We start from the raw sequence: 26,456 nt of genomic DNA on the forward strand, positions 1-26,456 counted from the left end.
TTTCACCAGCCAACATTGTCTGGTTGAAGGAACCTTGAGAAAACGAACTCTGTGGGCCCTAACCAGCCACTGTGGCTTTAACCAGCCACTATATGTGGCAGAACGTGATCCCATACATAATCTGGTCCTAAGCCATGTAGGGCTTTAAAGGTGATAATCAACACTTTGATTTGTGTCTGGAGACCTACTGGGAGCCAATGCAGCTTGCATGCTGGTGCGACATGGTTGTACCTAGCTCGCGCAGCTGAACTTTGGACCAACTATAGTCTCTGAACACTTTTCAAGGGTAGCCCCATGTAGCGCGCATTGCCATAATCGAGATGTGAGATGATAAGGGCATGAGTGACTGTGAGCAGAAACTCCTGATCCAAATAGGACCGAAACTGGTGCACAAGATGAACTTGAACAAAAGCCTCCGTAGCCACAGCCGAGAGATGGTGGTCCAGTCTCAGCTATGGATCTAGGAGGACACCCAAGTTGCGCACCCACTCTGTGGGTGCCCCGAATCAAAGATGGACCCGAATCAAAGATGGACAGATCGAATTGTCCTTCAGAGGCAATGCCCGCAGCCACTCAGTCTTGTCTAGGTTGATTTTGTTTTATCTGTTAATACTCATCCAGATCCTCACAGCCTCCAGGCACCAGCACATCTCATCCACCGCTTCGCTAAATTGGCATGGAATGGAGATATAAAGCTGGTATCATCAGCATACTGATGATAGTTCACCCCATGTTGTTGGATAATCTCATCCAGTGGTTTCATGTAGATATTAAATAGGAGGGGGGAGAGAATCAACCCCTGTGGCACCCCACAAAGGAGTGGCCTAAGGGTCGACTTCTGTCCCCTAACCAACACCAATTGCAATTGGTGGGAGAGATAGGAGGAAAATCACAGAAGAATGGTGTCCCCCACTCCCAAATCCTCCAACTGTCACAGAAGGATGCCATGGTCAATGGTATTGAAAGCCGCTGAGAGGTCAAGGAGCACCACATGGTAGAATGACCATAATCTCGGTCTCACTAGAGATCATCCATTAGTGCTCTAGCCAGGCCTGAATCCCGGCTGATACAGGTCTAGATAATCAGTCTCATCGAAGGACTGAAGGAGCTGGAGTGCCACCACATTCTCAACAACCTTACCTATAAAAAGCAGGTTGGAGACTGGTCGATAGTTTTTTAAATCGTCTGGATCCAGGGAGGGCTTCTTGACGAGGGGTCATATCACAGCAACCTTTAAAGACTGTGAAAAAGACCCCTCACTCAAGGAGGCGTTAATCAATGCCTGGATCCAGCAGCATGTCACCTCCCTGCTGGCTGAAACCAGCCAGGAGGAGCATAGTCCAATAAGCAGGTGGAGGAGCCCATTGCTCCCATGGCCTTGTCTACTTCCTCAGTTATCACCATGTCAAACTCATCCTATACAACAGGACTAAGATTGTCCATATCGTCTCAGTTGACAGTGCCCAATCGGAGTCCAGGTCTACCCAAATCTGAGCAACTTTATCTGCAAGAAACTGGACAAATTCTTCAGCACTACCCTGCAAGGGTCATCCGCTCCCTCCATGTTAAGAAGGGAATAGGTCACTCTAAACAGGGTCGCTGGGCGCAATTCCATGGATGCAATAAGTGCAGAAAGATGTGAACATTTTACCATCTTTATCCCCATTAGATAGGTCCTAATATAGGCTCTTAACAATGTCCAGTCAGATTCAGATTTACTGGCCCTTCAATTTCGCGCTAGATGTCTCTCCTGGCACTTCATCTCCCAGAGTTCCTCGATAAACCAGGGAGCTCTCCTGGATCCACTGCCTTAGAGAGGTCACAGAGGCACAATCCAGTCAAGAGCCCCCAGTGAGGCTCTATTCTGGGCCATCATCAGGGACTCTGCTGGTTTGTGTACAAAGGAGTCAGTATATCCTCAAGCGTCCTCTGGAACCCCTCTGGGTCCATTAAGTGCCTGGGGTAGAACCACTTAATTGGCTCTGATTAAGTTCCCCATAAGCCTGGGGAACTGCACCGCCAGTCTGGCTACCTCCTCAAGTAGTGCAGGCAGGACTGTTGCAACGCAGTTGGGAGGTAGGTACATTAACAGCAAGCCCACTTGAACCCGTAGATCCAACTTCACAAGGAGAGACTCACCCCCAACAATCTCAGTAGCAGGAAGCTGTTTTCGCCCTCCCCAGGCATTGAATTATGGGTGTGGGCACTCATACATGCGCGAGTGCGCACACTTACACGGGGGGGAAAAGGTTCACCATCACTGCTCTAAACTGTAATGCTGTCAAGCTTAAAAAACACTGTCTTAAGTGCCATATCCATAACATTAGATGTGTTATTGCATCAGTCTTACAAACTTGCCTCTTTCATGAGCCTTTTCTCCTTTTCACTTTTCAAGGACGCTTCAACTGATCTCAAAACTAGTTGGTAAAGAGCCATAACATCCTGACACTCAGAACACCTCTGCAAAAGTACATCAATATCTTCTGTGCTTTTGGTGCTAAAAGATATAATACAAAATGTTTAAAAGGATAATAAATACTTTAGAATTTTCACTAGAAATAGGCAAATATTAAGAATCTTCACAATTGTTGTATATCTGTATAACTAAAGCTCACATGTTAAAGATTGTTTGTAACCTAAAGTAACTTGTTTGACATGGAATAAAATAAATAAATAATACATAAGAGCATCTGGTAATGTATACTGCATTTTGTTAACAAGGGAGAGAAAGATTGTTTGTAACCTAAAGTAACTTGTTTGACACGGGAAAAATACAATAAATACAGGATTTTGTAAATGTAAAAAATGTGCCGCAGCTCAAAAAAGGTTGAAAATCACTGCTCTAGACCATATCCATACGTGTCCTTGGATGATATCTTGATTCAATCTGCCTCTATGCACCAAGAGGTGTAGGATATCCAAGTAACAATTATAACAATTATAAACCTCTGACATCATGGGTTTTCTATCAACTTCAACAATAGTCATCTCCTCCCAAAAACCCGCCTGACCCACCATTGTGGATTTTCTGGAGTGCAGAATGTACCTTCCCAGGAGTGCCAGAATAGCATCTCTGAATTAGTCCAACAGGTCCTCCAGCACCATAGGACCTCACTTAGCCTGCTCTCTATGGTCCTGGGAAAAATGATTTCCACCATCAATATCACCCCTTGGGCACACCTGCATTTGTGGGACGCAACACATCGACAGCCGAAGTCCTTGGGCTGATGCATGTATCAGCATATATCAGCCCAGATATATGCCGATAGCTCACAAAAGGCTGCTTCTTCCAGGAGCCATGCAGAATTGTCATCACAACCAATGCCAATTTGTATGGTTGGGGGCTCATATCCAGTCATCTGCCATCTAGGGCAGATGGACTCCGATGGAATCATGGTTAGGGATTAACAGGCTGGAGCTCCATGCCATTTATCTGGCACTCAAACAATTGAGACATCTGAGTGTTGGACAGCATGTTCTTATCCTTACTGACAATATGGCTGCAAAAGCTCATGTCAATCAGCAGAGGGCCACCATGTCCCAATATTTCATGTCAGAAGCCAGAACAGCCCGGGGTCGAACAGGATCGAGGATGTGGATGGGTCAGAGGTGAAACCTTGTCTTCTAAAAGGTTTAGCTTGAGCTGGTCATCAGCTTAGGACCCTTGCGATCAAGACCCCATGGAATAATCTGGAAAGTATCTGTTGGGGTACCATCTCTGGCGGTCCTTATACCTGTTGACATACCACCTCATGGCAATCCATGGGGGCACAGGGGCTGATTGCGCAGCTGATGCAGGGCAAGGAGGAGCTTGGCAAACCTGCTGCCTCATGTCTGCTTGATGCCCTGTTTTATGGCCTCATTAGTGATGGATTGCATGTTGGAGTCGGGTATAGTAGAGAGGAGAGTGGACTAGAGCCCAGGAGCTCCTGTCTAGGAGGAGCCTCCCATTTACCCCGGGGATCTGAGTCCAAAATATTGAGGCTCTAATTATCTAGGGCCAGCATCCCTGGACATTCATGTGGAGCCATATTAGCTCACACAGGGCCTGCACCAACCTGAGTGGAGTGTCTGATATTATTTGGGTAGGAAAGTGAGTCCAGAGTCTGGGTGTTGCTGGATCTGGCATGGAGTTAGAAGTGTCTAAAGGTTGGTTGGAAAAGGACTGCCCCCCCCCCCGCCTACAGCAAGTGGCCTCGGCTATAGACTCGGCAGTAGGGCGGCAAGAGCCACAGTTCTTTGCCCAGTGTCTCCAAGCTGTTAATGGAAGACCCTGATAGGAAAAATGTATAGTTGATAAGTCCTGAGTAAAGGGTGAAAAAACTTCCAAGTTGGGATCAAGGGAACACACGTCTTTTCAGACCAAGGACTGAGTCAAAGAGGAGATATGGAGGCAGAGGCCGAAATTTACAATTTGACAGACTCAGTCCTCACTAGTTGAATGGATAGTGTCATCCCATACTTGGATGTTCACTCCACCCACTATGAAGAGGTAGACATTCATTCCAATGCTTATATTTAAACAGTTGAATTATTGTTGTGAGCTGCCCCGAGTCTACAGAGAGGGGCGGCATACAAATCTAATTAATAATAATAATAATAATAATAATAATAATAATAATTAAAGAAACAGATGAAACAATCGATCACATACTCAGCTGCTGCAAAAAGATCGCACAGACTGACTACAAGCATAGACATGATGCTGTGGCACAGATGATCCACTGGAACTTGTGCCGGAACTACCATTTACCAGAGGCAAAGAACTGGTGGGATCATAAGCCCGAAAAAGTGGTCGAAAATGAGCAAGCAAAACTACTGTGGGACTTCCGACTTCAGACTGACTGAATTCTGAAGCATAACACACCAGATATTGTGATTGTGGAGAAAAAGAAAGTATGGATCATCGACATCGCAATCCCAGGAGACAGCAGAATTAAGGAGAAGCAGTTAGAGAAATTAGTAAAATATGAAGATCTAAAAATCGAGCTGCAACGACTCTAGCGTAAGCCGGTGAAAGTGGTCCCAGTGGTACTTGGCACGCTGGGCGCAGTGACAAAGGATCTCAGCGGACATTTGAAAACCATTGGAATTGACAAAATCTCCATCTGTCAATTGCAAAAGGCTGCTTTACTGGGATCGGCAAACATAATTCGCCGCTACATCACGCAGTCCTAGGTGCTTGGGAAGCACCCGACTGGTGAGGAAATACGAAATCCAGCATAGTGATCTCGTTTGCTGTGTTGTACTGACATAATAATAATAATAATAATAATAATAATAATAATAATAATAATAATAATAATAAAATATATCAGGCTAAGGCAAAGTTTGATTAACCACGGTTTGCTGCATCAAAAATAATTGGATGATTCCGCACCAAATGGTAAATTGAAATAGGTTTTTATCATTTAACATAATGCTAACCAATACCTTGTTTCACACATAATACTATGCTATAACTGAATATACAGAAGCAATCATTCTACTCATTAGAAGGACACCAAAGATTATCTGAGTCAGGAAGGATCCAATTTCAATGAAATATAATTTCTTTACAGGCTTGCCTAACAAATCACATTTTCTAGGTATCATATCAAGACATACTGCTTGATACTGTATATACTGCTTGATACTCTATATACAGTTGATCTGACTTCATATCAGCATGTAAATTTAAGATCAAATCAAGACAGACTAATTTGAAAAATTCAGGAGATCAACAGATGATAAAAGTACCAATAATCAAGACATGAAGTTCCATGATCAAAAGTTATGCAACAACTTCTAAACTATAATAACAAAAAGGCTGATGAAAGCACCTAGTTCAGGTGTAGGCAAAGTTGGCCCTTCTATGATATGTGGACTTCAACTCCCAGAATTTCTGAGCTAGCATGATTGGCTCAGGAATTGTAGGAGTTGAAGTCCACAGCCCAATTTTGCCTATCTCTAACTTAACCTAATAGTTTAATGTTATAAAGCCACTGAAGCTTATAAAAATGTATGTGTAGAGTGTGTAAGAACGTCTCTATTCTCTGGAAATAGAGAAATTGGCTTTTTATTTATGTTTTCAGAATGTGCCAGAAACCAGTGAAGAAGATTTACTTAATAAAATAGTTGATCTATTAACAGAAACTCTTCAAATAGATGAAGGACTTAAAAATCACATAGATGAGGTCAACAGAGTAAAATTTAATTACGCAAGAAAACACAATCAATTAGGAGGAAGGAGTGTATATATTATTTGAGATATTAATGCGGTTTCAGATATTTTAAAAGGGTATAAATCAGGAAAAAAGAAAACTAAAGAGAGGAAACCATTACCAACAAGGTTTCTTGAGATGGCAAGAGAACACAGATTAAGAGACATGAAGAGAACGACATCTGCAAGAGAGGCAATTTACCTTCTTTTCCCCACCTCAAAAAGGAAGTGGACAATATATGGGCTGACCACCACTCAATAATATTAACTCTAAGAGGAACAAAAAAAGAATATAAAAGGTGGACAATGAATCAAAATATGACAAAAGAAAAAATTATATTAAATATAGGGAGGAAGAATTAAAATACTTGTTAAAGGAAAATTGGAATGAGGAGATGACAATTCAAAACCTGTGGGATGCCACTAAAACATATATTTGGGGTTAACTATAGCGTATATGTTCTGCCGGCTCTTGGCACGAGCCTCTAATTAAATGCAAAAGTAGCCAAAACAGACACATGGGAAAAGTCAACAATACTTTCTTTATCCACAGAAAAATAGAAGCAAAACCCTTTTTTTGTAGTCAAAGGGCTCACGTGTAAAACAGACTTGAAGGCAGTGAAATAACAAAAGAAAAAAACACAAAGCAATTAACAAGTAGCTGTGAATGTCGTCACAGCTACTCTCCTTCAGACTTGGTTTAACTCACATGGTTAACTATGATTTACGTTCAGAGTCCAGATATCAAAGCACAGGGTCCTTGGAGAATCCGAAGAGTCAAGGCAAATCCACAATCACAAACACACAATTTTCCACACTGAAAGGCCAGCACGCTGCCCATTTAACAGCAGCCCTAATTACTTGAACCGCACCCAACCACAGGTGAACTCTCTTATCTCTTGTAATACCTCTGTAGCTGCTCTCTTCTTTTCATGGCTCTTCGCATGCGTGGGTCTATAACTGCTTCCTCATCAGAGTCAAGCAAAGATAAGGAGGATGAGGAATGGCTTCCTCCTGGGCTGCCTGCCAAGCCCCCATCTGGGGGTCCCATTTCACAGTCACTCCCTGCTTCCGACGATACTTCGCTGCCTGAAGCAGTCGGCAGTAAAATAGGCCTCTGACACTGGGAGGATTCACCCCCACAGTCCTTGGGGCAGGAGTTGGCCCAGAGCCAACCACAACAGTATGGGGCCAGAAAAATGAAAATCAAAAATAAACAATTAGAAGAGACTCAAAAAAAATATCAAAGTATAGAAAATGAAATGCAAAAAACCCTACAAAATGAGGAATTAGGAGAAGAGATAGATAGATTAAAGTACAAGATTAATTTAATGGTTCAAGAAGAAATAGCCTTACAAATTAAAACAGCCAAACACAATCATTTTGAAAATGTGAAGTAGGTCAATGGTTAGCATATAAATTTAAAAAAAAGAAAAGGAAGAGAGATACATTCAACAATTATGAGATCAAAAGGGGGACAAGCAATTTACAATAGAAGGGGAAAAGAAAATAGTAGTGGAATATTTTACAGAGATCTATAAGAAAGAAAAAGCATATATAAATAGAACAGACTTAGGAGAATTAACAGAAATAAAACAGAAATAAAAAGAGAATCTGAATTAAAAAATAACGGCAACAGAATTAGAGAATGCGATCCAGAAACAGAAGAATAACAAAACACCAGAGCCAGATAGGATTCCAAACGAGTGCTACAAAGAGCTAAGAAAAATACTACAACAGCTATTATTAATCACATTTAATGAAGCCTTAAATGGTAGAAGAATTCCAAGGTATTGGTAACCCTGGTACCAAAAGAAACTACAGGCCAATTTCATAACTTAATGCTGATTATAAAATATTTACCACAATCCTGGCAAACAGAATTAAACCAATTTTAAATGAATGAATACATATGGATCAAAATGGGTTTTTACCAGATAGATTCATTAAAAATAACACTAGAATAATACTGAATGCATTAGAATTTTATGAAGCACATCCAGAGAAATCCGTGGCACTTTTGTTCTTGGACGCCCAGAAAACTTTGATAATCTGAAATGGGAATTTATAATTGAACAACTAAAGCAAATAAAATTTGGAAGTAAATATACTAGAACAATTGAGACAATTTATAATACACATTCAAGAAAATTTATAATAAATAGAAAATTAACAGAGAATTTTCAAAATTGGAAAGGAGTACGTCAAGAGAACCTCCTATCGCCTCTGCTTTTTATTTTTTCTATCGAAACAATATTGAGACAAATTTTAAAAAACTCAGAAATTAGAGGACTTAAAATCAAAGGACAAGAATTCAAACTTCAGACTTACGCAGATGTTTTGGTGTTTATTATAGAACACTCACTTTAGACAGGACAAGAATTACTAGGAGAGATAAATTATTATGCGCATTTGGCAGGGCTTAAAATTAATAAATGGAAAATTAAGATTATAATTAAAACATGAGAAATGAACAAAATCAAGAATGAGAAAAAAATCTTGGAAATTCAAATAGCAAAGTAAGTTAAATTTTAAGGGATAGTATCGACAGCTAAATGTATCACAATTAAAGAAGAAAACTCTAAAGCATTACTAAAGAAAACAGAAAGACAACTGAAAAAATGGAATAAACTACACAGAAGAAGAATGCCCACAATTAAAATGTCAATTTTGCCTAAATTTTTGTATTTTTTCCAAACTATCGTGATAAAATTAATTAATTAATTTATTTATTTATTTGCAAAACTAGACAGGATTATATCTAAATTTATATGGGAAGGAAAAAATTAGACTAAAATAGTTGCAGGATAAACAAAAGCAGGGGGGGATTCAGACACCTGGACTTTGAACTTTACTACCAAACTTCATCATTAATATGGATAAAAGAGTGGATTTAACTTTAGAATGAAAGACTCCTGCCTTTAGAAAGACATAACCTATTACATGGATGGAACAAAAAAAATGGGACACCTACATATTTTGGAAATCACATGATAAGGGATGCATTAATGGATATATGGAACAAGATTTTAAAAATCCATTATAGGGAAATACTAAGATGATTTTCTGGGATGGATGCTACAATGCACCTGAAAACAATAGAACTAAATAAAATGGTTAATTATCAACAGATACTGGATGAAAATGGGAAATTAAAAACAAGGCAACAATTAGAGAACCAAGGAATTATAATCAACTGGTGGCCAATGTTCCCTCTAATTTTTTTTCGGTGTGGGCGGAAAAGTATAGTGTCTGAGCGGCAGTCTCTTCGGAACTGGGTGGCATAGAAGTATGTATGTATGTATGTATAAATAAATAAACAAACAAACAAACAAACAAACAAATTTTCATGCCTCAGCGCCTGAAATTGTGTAATTATTTGGGGCTCGGTGCTGGGGCAGAATAAGGTCCCTTCTCACTATGTTATTCTGTTATTTTATATTTCAATTAATATCATTATCCTCTTATAAATCCAGATAGGCCGTGATGCCTACTACTCCTTCTTATACATTCTTCTTAAAAGAAACAAAAAAACCTTATACAATTTTTTCCTAATTAGGAAAAAAAATTGCCTTCTTTTTTATTAAAAGAAATTAATAATAAAACAAAACCAAAATCTATTACTATTTGTTGTGGTTAGCTCTGGGCCAGCTCCTGCCCCAAGGAATGTGGAGGTGCATGTGGGGGAGACAGCCACATGCCGCAGGTCTGTTTTGCTCCCAGTGGAATCTGCCGATGAAGTCTCCTTTGACCAAGGAGGTGTGAGTGACAGGAAGGAGGGGAGTTTGGCAGACAGCCCAGGAGGAGATCAGTCATCTGTATCATCCCTAGATTCTGAACAAGAATTAATGACACATCCACGCATGTGTAGAGTGATGCATAGGAGACAACAACTGAAGGATTATTACAAGAGAAAATGAGGCCACCTGTGGTTGGGTGGGGCTGCTGTAATTAGTGCTACAGATAAAAGCGCAGCCTGGTGTTTTAGCCTCATGGCAGTTTATCTGATTCATTGTTTCATCAAGATCGTGGGTTTTGTGCTGTTCAAGATTGTGTGTGGACTCTCTGGACTTTAGAATTGAACTCAATTTCCCAATTATTGGGTGAGCAATTGGATTGCATTTAACCTGTGCCTTGTGTGTACCAGAAAATCCCTTTGACATTTAAAAAGGGAGCTGTTTCTGTTTTTCTGTTTATAAAAACTTTTGGGTTTTTCTTTTATCATGTGGTGTGTGTCTTCCTGGACTAATTACCTTGTAATTACGGGCGGTTGAAACACACTGGCAGAACACTATTAAAACTAAAACAACCAGCAAAACCAAAAACACAACTATTAATAAATCCATGCTTTAAAATCTTCATTTCTGAAATATTTATCATAGTATTATAGTAATCTAATAATACTATGAAAATCTATTTGTCAATAAATATATTTCCATATTCCACATTTGTCAATGTGTCAATTAATATATTTCCATATTTACTTTTCTAAATTTCATTCAATATTTCCAAGCTCAATTAATTTCCAGGCACTTAGCATTTACTATTATTAACTTTCATCAATCTTCTACATATTGCAAAGTCATAAAATCATACATACATATCATAAACCCCTTATTTATCCTATGTATCTTCCATTAATTTTACCTATGTAATTCTATATACTGTAGTTCTAAAATTCGAATCCAATTTTATGAATTAATACATCCTAATATTAAACAACATCTAAATATATATTTTACCATTATTCCATCGTCAATCCATATTTAATAATCAATCATCCCTCCTCACTGTCTCATTTCTGGGTCCTTCTCCTGTCTCTCCCCCTTTTCTCTCTCATTTGTTTCTCATTTCTCCCTCTTCCTCCCTTTTTCTCTCATTCCTTCCCCCTCTCACTTCTCTCTTTTTCCATCCCTGTCTCCCCCCCCCCCGTGTGTGTGAACTCTTGAACCATTTCAAAAAACAGGTGAGGGCTGGGGATTTTTTCTCTGTTATTAATTGGGTGCTTTTTACCATACGCTTTAAATCAAGAGACACTTCTCTCTCTCCTTTGTTTCTCTCTCTTTCCTCTCATTCTCTGCCTCAATCTTTTTCTAGTTTCTCTTTTTTCTCCCCTTTTTTCTCTCATTTCTCTCTCTCTCTCTCTTGCTTTCTTTCTCTCTCTCTCTTTCTATATCTCTCTTTTGCCCTGGAAACGCAGGAAGGACTCGGCCACATGCACCCGCCGGACTAATGCCACCTGGACAACCGGCTCCCTCCCCTCCGTTCCCCCCCAGGGCCACCTCCTTACCAGCCATCGCGGGCCCCTCGCCGTCCACGGTCTTCAAGGGTGACGATGCACGTGATGTCACCGTCGGGGGCAAGGTGGGCGCCTCTGCCACCACCGGTACTGGGATTGGGTAGCGGAGGGGACCCAGCGGCGGGGGGCAGCCCCCAGCACGGCAGCAGGGGAGGAGGCGAAGCTCAGGAACGAGTAGGCCGAGGCCGGGCCCGTTGTCCCCGGCTCCAACACATGATTGGGCGGCGGAAGAGACCAGGCAGCGGGGGCAGCCCCCAGCGTGGCAGCAGGGGAGGAGCCAAAAAGCTGGCTGCCAGGGGAAGCGGCGCGTTTGAAAAGCACACCGCTTCCCTGGGCTCAGGGTTTGACGTCAGCGGGCCCCTGCTGCCTCTTTCATTTGTTTTTCTCTTCCCTCTCCCTCTCTTTCTCATTCTTTTCCTCTCAAAAATTAGAGGAGGGACCTGGCTGTATTGTCTGCAGGGTGCCTAGGGAGACCCCCCTCCTCTTCAATCTAGATTACAAAAAGACAGGAAGAACTTTGGAATTCGAAAACAATATACAATGCTAGATAGAATTTTAATAGGGGAGGAAAATTATAAATTTTTACTTGACTCCATGATTGTTACATTACTTCCATGAATATAACATGGAAGAAAAGATAGTCAAGGGAAACATGATTAGTGGGCTAGGAATATAGGGTATAATATACCGTATTTTCGGAGTATAAGAAACACCTTTTTTCTGCCTAAAAAAGGTTGATCATTTGGGTGTGTCTTATACTCTGAATGCAGCTTTCCCCTCCCCTCCATCCCTAACTAGCTGTTAATGATCTTCCCAACTGTTACTTTGCAGTCTCTTTCATTGTTTCATTCTGCAAAGAATGTTTTCTAAGCCCTAGGTTTTTGCAGGGTTTTTCATTGCTCTAACTTGCTCCAAATAAGTTTCTTTCCAGCCCTAACCAGATGTAAGGGACAATTTTATTGGCAGTTTGTGTTCAAGCACAGACCACTCACAGATTAGACTGGGGCAGGACTAGACTGGGAAGGATAAAAACGAGTGGAAATCATATAAATATAAACCAAAATCAGCAAAATTTGATAGCAATAGGGATTGTTGATTTTCGTGCTAAGTACTTGTATTTCAATACATTGTTAAGATGACTGGCTTGGTGCAGTGTAACACTTGTTTGGCTATTGTGTTCCGTAGTACCTTGTGGAACTTGGGGTGCTGTCCTCTTTGCATAAGGACATCTAGTTTACATGGCGAGATCTCTAGATTGCAGTCCTTAGTTTGTAGCTTGCAGTCAGAAGTGGAAAAATTGTCCCAGCCACGTGCTGTAATGTAGCCATGTGTGCAGCCTCCACTTCCACAGCCCCCCCCCCCCCGAGGAGGAGGGCTGTGTGGACAACTGTTGGTTCAGGAAGATTACGTGCAGTCGAGCAAAAACATAGCAATTTTGGTCTCTCTGTATCGAATTCCTATAATGTTCTTGCAGATTTAAATAGTAAGGATGTTGTAGATATTAGCAAGGCCTCTCAGGCGGAGAATGAGGGGATGTTCAAAGGGGAAGTTGTTGTAAGTGAGGTGCATAGTGTCACCAAACCATCAAGTGCAGTTAGTAGAAATAAAAAGAGGATACATTTTCTTGTGGGTGACTCAACTGTTAGAGGTGTTGATTTGGGACAGAGTAAGGATGTGATGAAGATGATGAGGTGTCTCCCAGGGGCTATTGCCAGCAGGGACAGGAGGCAGATTACAAACATTGTCAAGGCTGTGAGTAAAGGTAATAACGTTGATGTGGTGGTGCATCTTGGCACAAATGATTTGTCCCAGAGAAATGTTAATGTAGTAAAAAGAGATTTTCAATGTCTAAGTGTGGAGCTGGGTAAAATAACTGATTCAGTGACTTTCTCAGAGGCGTTACCGGTTTGTGGCCAGGAGGATAAAACAACTTGTATCAGAGAGTTTAATGTGTGGTTAAGGAAGTGGTGTAAAGCTGAAGGTTTTGGCTATGTAAGTCATGATGTCAGTAGGTGGTCTAATAGGGAGTTGTTTAAGAGGGATGATTTGCATCCATCATACAGAGGTACACAGGTGCTCAGTGAGGAATTCAAAACTTTTTTGAACAGGCATTTAAACTAGATAAAGGGGACAGAGATGTAACTGATGTGGATGATTTCTGTCCCTGACCAATGAGGATAAATTAGTTTCTGGAAGCTTATGAAAAGGGAGCTGCAAATAAAATAGATGTAGTTGTTGATGATAAGGGGCAAACTAATAATGAAAATAATGTTCTTCGGGTAATGTGAACAAATGCTCGAAGCTTGAGCAACAAGCTCTGTGATTTAATGGCCATAATATCTAGAGATAATTGGGATCTGGTTGCCATAACTGAGACATGGTTTAAGGATTCTAATGAATGGGAAATATCTATACCAGGATATACACTGTATAGGAAGGATAGAATAGAGAGAAGGGGAGGTGGAGTAGCCATTTATGTTAAAGAAAGTCTAAAAACAACACTAATTCAAAATACATGTAAAGATCTGGAGACTCTGGATTTGCATGCAAAATAAAGAAGGTTCTGTCATTAGAATTGGGGTGATCTATTGGCCTCCAGGGCAATCTGAGGAATATGACAACAAGATGGTGGATGAAATTACCCAAATGGCAGTGAAGGGAGATATTGTGGTTATGGGTGATTTCAACATGCCTGATGTTGACTGGAATATCCCCAGTGCCCTTACATGCAAAAGTAAGAATATAGTAGAGGCCTTTACAGGAGCAGCTCTGCCACAGCTCGTTAAGACACCAACTAGAGGGGAGAATATTCTAGATTTAGTTTTTACGAATGGGAATTGGGTTTCAGAGGTCAAGGTGGGAAAAAATTTAGGCTGCAGTGACCATCTATGTTTGTGGTTTGATGTAAAAACTGATTGTGAGCAATCCTATACTGCAACCAAAGTATTAGATTTCAGAAAAACAAATTTTAATGCAATGGGGGAATATTTAAATAATGAATTAAAGAGTAGGGATAAAATGGCAGGAGCGAGCACCCAGTGGACTGTATTAAAAAAGGCCATCTTAAAAGCCACTGGACTATATGTAAGACAAATAACTAAAGATAAAAGGAAGAAGAAACCGCTATGGTTTAGCAATGATGTAAGGGCTATAGTCAATGAAAAAAAGGCTGCCTATAGGAGGTATAAAGAGTCTGGAAGTATAGCTGATAGAGAGGTGTATAAAATGAGACAGAAGGAGGTGAAACAGATAATATACACTGCTAAAGCCTCAAAAGAGGAAGAAATTGCCAAATCTGTAAAGAAGGGGGATAAAACCTTCAGATATATTAGTAATAGGAAGAAGAAAAACTGCGGCATCACGAAGCTTAGTACATGCATTAATGGGAATAAGGAGATCGCTGACCATTTCAATAGCTACTTCTGTTCAGTTTTCTCAAAAGACACCTTACAAAATAATACTATAGAGGGATATAGCATTGCTTCCAGCTGTACGGATTCAGCTCCAGTGATCTTAGAAGCTGATGTCTTAGAAGAACTTGAACGACTAAAGATAAATAAGGCAATGGGTCCAGATGGCATCCACCCCAGAGTTCTTAAAGGACTCAGATCTGTCATTGCTACCCCCCTGACTGATTTGTTTAACCAATCCCTGTTAACAGGAGATGTTCCTGAGGATTGGAGAATGGGCAGTGTTGTGCCTATCCACAAGGGCAGTAGAGAAGAAGCTGGTAACTACAGGACAGTTAGCTTGACATCAGTTATAGTAAAATGATGGAGACTCTACTCAAAAAGAGGATAAATCAGCACCTAAAAACAATAACTTATTGGACCCAAATCAGCATGGCTTTACTGAAGGCAAATCATGTCAGACTAATCTCATTGATTTCTTTGACTATGTCACAAAGGTGTTGGATCAAGGTGGTGCTGTGGATATTGCCTACCTGGACTTCAGCAAAGCCTTTGATACGGTTCCACATAAAGAGCTGATAGATAAATTAGTGAAGATTGGACTTAATCCCTGGATAGTTCAATGGATTTGCAGCTGGCTGAAGCGTAGACATCAGAGAGTTATTATTAATGGCGAGTAATCTGAGCAGAGACAGGTTACCAGCGGTGTGCCACAAGGGTCTGTTCTGGGTCCTATTCTTTTTAATATGTTTGTGAGTGACATAGGGGAAGGTTTGGTAGGGAAGGTTTGCCGATTTGCCGATGATTCTAAAGTGTGCAATAGGGTTGATATCCCTGGAGGCATCTGTAATATGGTAAATGATTTAGCTTTACTAGATAAATGGTCAAAGCAATGGAAACTGCAGTTTAATGTTTCCAAATGTAAAATAATGCACTTGGGGAAAAGGAATCCTCAATCTGAGTATTGTATTGGCAGTTCTGTGTTAGCAAAAACTTCAGAAGAAAAGGATTTAGGAGTAGTGATTTCTGACAGTCTCAAAATGGGTGAACAGTGCAGTCAGGCGGTAGGGAAAGCAAGAAGGATGCTTGGCTGCATAGTTAGAGGTATAACAAACAGGAAGAGGGAGATTATGATCCCGCTATATAGAGCGCTGGTGAGACCACATTTGGAATACTGTGTTCAGTTCTGGAGACCTCATCTACAAAAAGATATTGACAAAATTGAACGGGTCCAAAGACAGGCTACAAGAATGGTGGAAGGTCTTAAGCATAAAACGTATCAGGAAAGACTTCATGAACTCAATCTGTATAGTCTGGAGGACAGAAGGAAAAGGGGGGACATGATCGAAACATTTAAATGTTAAAGGGTTAAATAAGGTCCAGGAGGGAAGTGTTTTTAATAGGAAAGTGAACACAAGAACAAGGGGACACAATCTGAAGTTAGTTGGGGGAAAGATCAAAAGCAACATGAGAAAATATTATTTTACTGAAAGAGTAGTAGATCCTTGGAACAAACTTCCAGCAGACGTGGTTGGTAAATCCACAGTAACTGAATTTAAACACGCCTGGGATAAACATATATCCATCCTAAGATAAAATACAGAAAATAGTATAAGGGCAGACTAGATGGACCATGAGGTCTTTTTCTGCCGCCAGACTTCTCTGTTTCTATGTTTCTATTGCAGAAGGAAACAAAGTCAAATCAACCATAATGAAGGTATCTTCAATACAGTTTTAAGTTTGGAGACCATGTTGCTCAGCAATGGCAACCATGCAGCACCTGGAGCCAGATTGGGCTACCAACTGTATTGAATGACTCCTTCATAATCCTTAATCAAGTTGTTCAGGCAGGGTCTATTATTGCTCAAAATTTGAACAAAGTTCAAAGGCTGGAAGTTGTAACAATCAAATTCAAAATCTCTAAGATCAATTAAATCAAGTTTTATTGTATGTAGCATTTATTTTATTTCCTAATAAGATATTCTTTTTTCCCAAAAAGAAGTATCTTACAAATTACAGATCTTGAATTTAATAGATTATTGGAATTAAAGGTAAATATTGCTGTGTTCATTAATATCTGACTTTAGGGCACAGTGCTCATCTCTATTTCTTGGCTGAGACAGCCAGCATTGTTATTATAAATACAAAAGAATCTTCTACCCAACTAAAAGTCAAAAAGCTTGGGAACTTATTTCATGTCATTAAAGAAGAATGCAAACTGCAAAATTCCATTTGGACAATGTACTACTTACATATATTTGTTATTTAATACCAAGCAATAATTTTATTGGATCTGGGTTTTTAACTATTATTTTCTAGTAGCAACAGCATATCAGTTTGTTTAACATACCCAGCCACCATTCTGCCCAAAAGGGTGACATAGAGGGCAGTACATCTTGAAGAAGAATTGCTGTGTTTCTCAAGCTTCTTCTCCTAATGGGGAGGAAAACAAAAAAAAATAAATCTTTCTAACAAAGATTGAAAACTATTATGAATACATAGGTTTATATTGAATACAAGAAACATCACATCAGCATAATCATACGACTGCCCTTTACACATATTGCCTTTGGGATGGGTCACCTTGTTACAAATAAATTTCATAAATAAATAAATAAGTATACAAAGCTAAGTATAATAAAATAATTTTCAAAAATGCATTTTATTTTTAAAATGTTTTTTTAAATAATAAAAGTGCATTACAGATCAAGTTCCAATATAGTGAAATAAGGGGACAAGTGTGGAACTCTGATTTTTTAAAAAACTATGATTTTCAGAAATCCATACTAGTATAACCATGGTTGAGGATTCTTGGAACAAAACATCAATATTTAGATAATCACAAAGAAAATACTTGTTGCCTACATTCTCAGACTTACTACAGCATGAAAAAGATGTATCAAGAACTTTTTTGAAATGTTACTTGATTTTTCTAAACCTTTTTACCTATTCATAATCATGTATTCTGCAGTTTAAAATCTAAAATTCACAGGTATAATCTAGAGAAGATATAGGCATACTAATTATAATAGCAAGCAATTGAACAAGCATAATTTCAATGGTAAATAACCTGCTATTATAAATAGGGGTTTGTTGTCTTTCATACATTTTAAACCATGAACTATTCATTTTTAGTGCAGAAAATTTTGATGTTTTTCTTTAAACATATATGCGAAAGAGTAATTGTTTCTCTTTTTAATTTGAAACATTTATAATTGAGCTTGGTAAATAGAAAGAAAAATAATTAATATTTCAATACCTGTTCTCTGGTCAGCTTCAGACTTTCACTTTTGCATTCTTCATTAATCAGATATTTCACATACCTGATAGTTAATGGTTCAAGATGAAGGGTAGGCCACAACCTTTCAATGAAAAAGTAGAAAGTGACATCTATGGAATTTTTTTTTCCAAAAAGTTTTTTATTTTTCTCCACCTTCACGAATATAGTTCAACATGTATAAACTGCTCAAAAAAAAAGAAAAGGAAACACTTAAACAACGCAACGTAACTCCAAGTAAATCAAACTTCTGTGAAATCAAACTGTCCACTTAGGAAGCAACACTGATTGACAATCCATTTCACATGCTGTTGTGCACATTCAACTTTGTACAGAACCAAGTATTCAATGAGAATATTTCAATCATTCAGATCTAGGATGTGTTATTTGAGTGTTCCCTTTATTTTTTAAGCAGTATATACCTTCCAATATTGCATACATCGTAGAGTTCATAATTATACATTTTATACATACCCTTTATTCATAGACCCCTATTTAATTTTAAAAAATTGTTAACAGCAGTCGGCCCCTTTAATTACCCTTTTTTGCACCCTCCCTTCCTCCTTCCTTCTTTCCTCCTCCTACCTACTTTCCCTTCACTCCTCCTAGACTCCTCTCTCCCTCTTTCTTCTTTTCCCCTATCTCTCTCTCTCCACCTCTCACTCCTTCTCTCCCTTCTTTTCTACTTCCTCTAATACCTTTCCTGGATGTCCCAACCTGTTAAGTTAAAATAGTACTTATATTAACAGACTATTGCTGTAAAATTCATTTTGAAAACTGTACCAGCCACTAATTTTCTAGTTTATTGCTTCTGATTCCAAATAAGCCCTTTTATTTTAAGTATATAATGCCAAATTCCTGCCCCCCTAAAAAAAACTAATTTTGTTATCCAGATTTTCTATCTAATTAACCTCCACTTTTAATTCCCACTTTGATATTTGTCCTTTTTTAATAAATGTTATATCTTTGCCTTTCTGAAGAAATGCTCACATTTATATATTCAAATAATAATAATAATAATAATAATAATAATAATAATAATAATTTATTAGATTTGTATGCCGCCCCTCTCCGAGGACTCGGAGCAGCTCACAACAAATAAAACACCATATATAAATCCAATGTTAAAACAGTCTTTTAAAAAAACCCTATTAAAAACAGTCATACAACCCAAACACACCATAGTCAAAGGCAGCTAAGGATATATCAGTTCCTCCATGCCTGGTGGCATAGATGAGTTTTCAAAAGTTTGCAAAAGGCAAGGCGGGTGAGGGCAGTCATAATCTCCGGGGGGGAAGCTGATTCCAGAGGGCCGGGGCCGCCACAGAGAAGGCTCTTCCCCTGGGTCCTGCCAGACGGCATTGTTTCGTCAATGGGACCCGGAGAAGGCCAACTCTGTGGGACCTAATCGGTCGCTGGGATTCGTGTGGCAGCAGACGGTCCTGGAGGTATTCTGGTCTGATGCCATGTAGGGCTTTATAGGTCATAACCAACACTTTGAATTGTGACCGGAAACTGGTTGGCAGCCAGTGCAGGCTGCGGAGTGATGACGAAACATGGGCATATTTGGGAATGCCCATGATAGCTCTCGCAGCTGCATTCTGCACAATCTGAAGTTTCCGAACACTTTTCAGTGATACTCAAGTAATATATTTTAAAAGGAAAAAGAGAAACACCCAGTACATTGTAATCTGTTAATTTAAAGTTTATGTTTAAATCCAAAGGTGAGTTAACATAAAACTAATAAAACACTGCATATATATATATATATGATGGTCTTGGTATATTCGGGTTTCTTCCCGTGTAGGATTTGGAAATTTTTGGCGACGTTTCGACGAGGTCCCACTCGTCATCTTCAGGCTGGTGCTTCTGTCCTTGTTCTAAGGCGAACACAGCGAGACCTGAGCTGCCTTCCTTCTATAAATACTGGTGGCTGGGTGTAGTTTGATGGCTCAGCAATTGCCTGCTGTGTAGAAACTTCCTGGTGAATCAGTGGGGTAACACCTGGGGTCATTGATGTAACTGAGGTATGCTGATTATTTAATGATTGTGGATTAGGCGTGATATCCTCAGTAGTTGGAGCTTGCAGGCTACTTGGTTGTTTTGCAATGTGTGTTCTGAGTCTGGTTTCAGTTTCTATGGCTGGGATACGTTTGTTAATGAGGGCTGGTTTCCAGATGTCTGGTAGGCGGGAGGTGTCATCCCGCTTGTTCATATTTTGGGGATGTTTTTCTATCTCGATGGCTTCCATGATTATTCTTTTGCTGTAGTGTTCTGTTTTGGAAATTAATTTAGTACTGTCAAAATCAATTTCATGTCCTGTAGTTTTGAAGTGTTGGAAAAGGGAGGATGTTTTTTCTTTTTTCCTTAATGCATTCTTATGTTCTGCAACACGTGCATTTACTCTCCTGTTAGTTTGTCCAATATATGTGGCTGGGCAGATTTTACACGGTATTTGATAAACTCCCTGGTTTTCTAGCTGGATATTGTCTTTGGGGTTTCTTAGGATGTTGGCTATTTTTTTTATCTGTACCCCAAAGACTCTATAAATTTCATCAATCTCCTTAATTACATCCTGTGGGTCCATCTGTAGAATCTCGCCTATTATTTCTGCCATTTTCGAACCTAAGTTTTCATCTTTTTCTTCATGCACATTTTGGAACCTCAGCCCATGTGACGCTTGTTGTAATTCTAAGTTGGTAATAGCTTCATCAAATCCTCTATTTACCACTGTACTGTGGTCCTCAAGTTCATCCATTCTCTTTTCGACTTTGTCCATTTTGTCTTCAACCTTTTTCATCCATTGTTCATTTTCCTTTAAGGTTTGCTGCATCGCTTCCATTTTCCCATCCATTGCTTGTACACTTCCCTTCACATTCTCCATCTCAGCCTTCAAATTACTCATTTCTGCTTGTATGCCTTCGTAATGTTTTTGGGTTTCTTCACGTGCATCATCTCTGTTGGCTTTCATAGACATTTGGAGCGAGGCCAATGTATCTTGAATGGTCTGCAAAGTTGGTTGCACCAGATTTTTTTCTTTTTCCTTTTCTTTATCCTTGCTCAACATACTTGTTATTGTTGTTTGTGGTAGGGGAGATGGCGATGGTGAGGGGGAGCTTTGTGGCATAGCAGTTGGAGTTGTGGTTTGTTTCTTTGAAGTTTTTATAATAGTAGAAGAACCGTTGTACCTACCTGAACGGTCTTCTCGATGCCCTGGAAGGAGAGTCCAGCATGGGTTTAGCTCAAGTCTTATTGGTAGGACTGAGTTTCAAATTAACATAAATACATAATAATTAGGTACCGCCCCCTTGCTGCCCCAAGTATCCAGTTTTAAAAAACGAAAAGATGTAAGAATAATCAACTTTATTAACAACCATAATAAACACATAATAAACACTAGTATCAAACAAGCAAGAACTCCCATGGTTCTTCGGGAGGGTATGGACTCTCCTTCCAGGGCATCGAGAAGACCGTTCAGGTAGGTACAACGGTTCTTCTCCCATGCCTCCTGGAAGGAGAGTCCAGCATGGGATATACCCAAGGTTTAAAGTTTCAGGGAGGGAGATTGTGAACCATGGGTGGTACCTCCCCGCACACCTTCTGGAGTACACGCCTGCCAAAGGCCGCTTCAGCCGAAGCGAAAGTATCCAACTTGTAATGACGAATAAATGTTGTGGGTGAACTCCACGCCGCGGCTCTGCAGATATCTTCAAGGGGTGCTTGCGACGCCCAAGCCGCCGAGGAAGCCGCACTCCTTGTCGAATGAGCCTGTATACCAGTCGGCGGAGTCCGTGCACTCGCCTTGTATGCTTCAACTATACACAGTCTCACCCATTGACTAATGGTATTGGAAGATACCTTGAGGCCCAGTTTACTAGAACTAAATGACACAAACAAAGCCTCAGTTTTGCGTAAACTGCAGGTACGCCTGATGTAAAGCTTCAATGCTCTGCGTACGTCTATCTTGTGCCACTTAAGTTCTAAGGGGTGATTACCACGAGCACAGAAATCCGGTAACACCAACTCTAGAGCTCTGTGAAAGTGAGTGTTGATCTTTGGGAGAAAGGTGGGGTCCAGGCGCAAACAAACTCTGTCCGGATAAAAATGACACAAGTCTGATCTTACCGACAGCACAGACAGTTCGGACACCTGCCTTGCCGAGGTGACTGCCACCAAGAAAGCCATCTTGAATGAGAGGTAACGCAATGAAATAGTCCTTAACGGTTCAAAGGGTGGCCCTGTGAGGGCCTGAAGTACCAAGGTTAGATCCCATGTGGGAAAACGACGAACAGGAGGGGGGTGCGTGTTGGTAGCCCCTCTGAGAAAATCCCTAATCCAAGGGTGACAAGTTAAAGGTCCCCCATCGTCCCGCTTTATAATGGTGGCAAGCGCTGCGACCTGGCGTTTCAGTGTGTTAGGCGCCAGACCTTTCTCCAAACCCTTCTGCAAGAACTCCAAGACAGGGATGACTGAGGAATCCTCTGGTCGAAGGTTCCTGTCAATGCAGAAAGAATGGAAGGCTGCCCATGTTGCCTGATAAATTCGGACTGTGGAAGGTCGTCGAGCCGCTTGAATAGTTGCGATGACATTCTCGGGAAGAAGACAGCTCCTCAACCTGTCCCCTTCAAATGCCATGCGGTTAGGTGGAACCATTGGGGTTCCGGGTGGTACACGAACCCCTGGCTGAGGGATATCTGGTCGTCCAGTATCCTCCACGGTGGGGAGATGGACAGTTCCCTGAGGTCCGCAAACCAAGGTCTCCGAGGCCAATGAGGCGCTAACAAGAGCACCTCCGCTCCCTCCATCAGGATCTTCCTTATCACCGATGGGATAAGCGGGATCGGAGGAAAGGCGTAGAGCAGAGCCTTTGGCCACAGTAGGTGTAGTGCATTGGTTCCTTCGGCTCCCGGAGATGGAAAACGGGAGTAAAACCTCGGGAGCTGGGTATTGTCCACCACTGGTACTCCGAACCGACGCGAGACTTCTTGAAACAGACCCGGATCGAGCCGCCACTCCGTCGGGTCCAGTTCCTGGCGGCTGAGCCAATCCGCCTGTTTGTTGTCCTCCCCCGCAATGTGCTCTGCATGGAGAGAGGAGAGATGAGTCTCCGCCCAGTCGAAGAGAAGGACCGTCTCTTCCATCAGCCTGAGAGAGCGCGTTCCACCTTGGTGATTTAAATGTGCCCTGGTCGCTACGTTGTCCGTGCGTACGAGGACGTGCTGACCTTCTAGCAAGGTGGCAAAGGCCAGCAAGGCCAAGCGGACCGCTCTCAGTTCCAAGAAATTGATATTGATTGGGCATAGTTCCTGGGGGCTCCAGAAGCCTTGAGCCACCTGGGAATGAACGTGGGCGCCCCACCCCAACAGACTGGCGTCCGTGGTGAGGATAGTATGGCGGCATGGTCCGAAGGAAGTGCCCTGCCGCAGCGCTGGAGATCTCCACCAGCGTAGGGAGAGGTGCAACTCGCGTCCCACGAAGGTTAAATGGTGGGTATGGCTTAATCTTCGACGCTGGAATGGAAGCAAGGTCCACTGAAGCAGTCGATAATGGTAACGTGCCCAAGGAACAATGTCCACGCAGGAGACCAGGGTCCCGAGCACCTTTGACAGAAAAGACAGTGGAACCTTCCGTTTCTGTTGAAGGCCACCTACCAGAGAGCAGATGCGGTGCTGTCGCTCCGGAGATAGATATACTCTCTGAGAGGCCGTGTCTATCACCGCACCCAGATGAATGAGTCTGGTGGCAGGAATCAAATGGCTTTTTGGCATATTGATGGTAAAGCCGTGACGTCGTAGACAAAGCATCGTGCTTTGCAAGTCCTCGTGCGCCCTCTGGCGGGTTGGAGACAGAAGCAAGATGTCGTCCAAATATGCGAGAATTCGGATTGGCCGGGACCGCAAATCGGCCAGCAGTGCATCCAGTATCTTCGTAAAGGTACGTGGGGCCGATGACAGGCCAAAGGGCATTGCCCTGTACTGGTAATGGACGTTGTGTAGACAGAATCGGAAAAATTGTCGATGAGCCGGGTGTATGGGGACATGCAGGTAGGCCTCCTTTAAATCCACTGAAGTAAGAAGGTCCCCTGCTCGAACAGAGGTCAGGATGGAGCGGAGGGAGGCCATCTTGAACCGTCGGTACAGAATATACTGGTTCAGACGTTTGAGGTTCAAGATGAGCCTGCAACCCCCGGAGGCCTTGGGTACAAGGAACACCTTCGAATAGAATCCCGTACCTTTGGAACTGTCCTGAATGGGTTCGATCGCTTGGATCTGTAAAAGATGGAGAATTTCCTGGTCCAAGAGAGACCTCCTTTCGGAATCTCTGGTGACGGGACATGTGGTAAAATGGTGTGGAGGGTTGTGTATAAATTCGATCTTTAGCCCTCGTGAGATAGTGGCTAAGACCCAGGGGTCTGAAGTAGTAGCTCGCCATCTCTCGCTGAACTTTTGTAGCTTGCCCCCCAAAGGAATGCCGTCCAGGCAGTCACTTGGCACATCTGGCGTTCCGTTGCTGGTATCCCCGGAATGGTCGTCTGGTTTGGGAAAAGCCTCTGCCCCGTTCCTGGGAATACGGTCTGTCATTCCTATAGGATGTGGAGAAGGCACCCTGTGAGTAAGGTCTGGCCTGCTGTGAAGTGGCGGACCACGAGTCCCACCGAAAGGACTGCCTACGGGATTACGGACCAGTCCTTCGGTCCTGGCGACGGAAAGATCTTGGGAGGACCTTTCTCTTATCCTTATCCTCCACCAGAACAGGATCAAGGGCCTCCCCAAACAATTTTGTGCCCTCAAAGGGGGCCGAAGACAATGTCCACTTCGACTTGGCATCGACCTGCCAGTTTCTTAGCCAAAGCAGACGCCTTGACGAAATGGTGGAAGCCATAGCCCTGGAGGCAAATTTGGCGGCATGCAGGGTGGCATCCGTGGAAAATTCCGCCGTCGCGAGGAGCTTATTCAAGTCCTGTCGCAATCGAGTCTCGTCAGGACCCAGCCTCGCCTGAACCTCCTGGATCCACATGATGGATGCCCGACTGAAGAAGGAGGCGGTGGAAGCTGCTTGAAGAGCCCAAGCGGCCATCTGGTGGGTCTTCTTGAGAAGTGTCTCCGCCCTCCTTTCATCTGGTTTTAAATTGTCAGCCGTCTCTGAAGGTATAACCGCGCGGGAGACCAATGTGGCCACTGGTTTGTCCACAGGGGGAAACTGGAGCAGGTTCTCCATGCTGTCATCAAAGGTATAAAACCTGCGTTCCAGGTTGGAAGGCCCTTGCGCCGCCACAGGATGCTGCCACGGGCGCTTAACATTCTCAAGAAAAATCTCCAGTGCAGGAACCCTGTCCGATTCCTTGGCGGGCTCCTTACATAAAGCCGCCGAAGTGCGTGGCCCGTCTGATGGCTCCACTAGCGGTGTTGCTCCTGGCACATCTAAGGCTTGCTTTGCCTTGTGCAATAAAACCCTAAACAAGGAGGGTTTAAAAAGGCCCGCCACTGCTGGCTGCTCCGGAACGGCGAATTCATCATCCGACAGGCCATTTCCGTGGTCACTGTCGTCCTCAAAGTTGGTGTGATCAATTGACATAGAATCCAACCCAGTAGGGGGCGGTGGTGCTGACCAGATGTCTCTGGGTTGGATAGGCTGAGATGGGAAGACATTGGCTCGTTGTGTTGCTGCAGCTATGCCCTGCGTATATGCATTGGCCACAATGTCCTGTAAGGTAGATGCAAAGGCCTGCCAAGCATCAGTATGGTCTCTAAGACCCGCTGCCGTTGGAGTGAAGGTAGATGAGGGAACATAATTTGGTGTCTGTAACCCCACCTGAGGCAGTGCCTGGCTATGAGAAGAGGAAGGCCTCTCAGGTCTCGCTGCGGTTGATGGCAATGGAGGGGGGGCCTGCCTGTCAGGGGACCAGTCCCTCTCCGTTGCGGTGCCCTGGAGTCCCATGGAAATAGCAGGTGAAAGAGCAGTTGGAGGAAGAGGCTAGAAAGGGCCTATGGACAGTCCTCCTACGATGGGGGGGGGACAAGGCCGCCTCCAAACGCTGCTCCAGGGCCTTGATCTTCCTCTCAGCCTCACGAAGAGAGGAGCTCAATTGGGAGGACTTACTTCTAGGCTTGCTGGCCTTATCCTTCCCTTTGACCGGTGTTTGAACTGGCTGGGCCTGCTCCTCCCCACTGACAAGTTGGTCTGCCATATTTTATTTTAATATGGGGCAGCGTACTCACGATCGAATCACAAAAGCAAGGCACCTCAAAAGACTGTTAACAGCAATAG

General features: G+C 42.1%; 1 protein-coding gene across 1 annotated transcript in view; it reads right to left on the reverse strand.

Annotated features, from left to right (window-relative positions):
- Window positions 1-26,456, reverse strand: part of NPHP3 (nephrocystin 3) — a 381,101-nt gene that overhangs the window by 177,881 nt on the left and 176,764 nt on the right. The window contains exons 14-16 of the mRNA XM_070726361.1: window positions 18,171-18,273; window positions 17,262-17,344; window positions 2,359-2,497 (exon numbers count right to left, since the gene is read on the reverse strand). Of these exons, the coding sequence (XP_070582462.1) occupies window positions 2,359-2,497; window positions 17,262-17,344; window positions 18,171-18,273 (325 nt within the window). The remainder of the gene's footprint in view (window positions 1-2,358; window positions 2,498-17,261; window positions 17,345-18,170; window positions 18,274-26,456) is intronic.

The sequence above is a fragment of the Erythrolamprus reginae genome, chromosome Z, assembly GCF_031021105.1.
Source record: "Erythrolamprus reginae isolate rEryReg1 chromosome Z, rEryReg1.hap1, whole genome shotgun sequence".
NCBI classification, from domain to species: domain Eukaryota; kingdom Metazoa; phylum Chordata; class Lepidosauria; order Squamata; family Dipsadidae; genus Erythrolamprus; species Erythrolamprus reginae.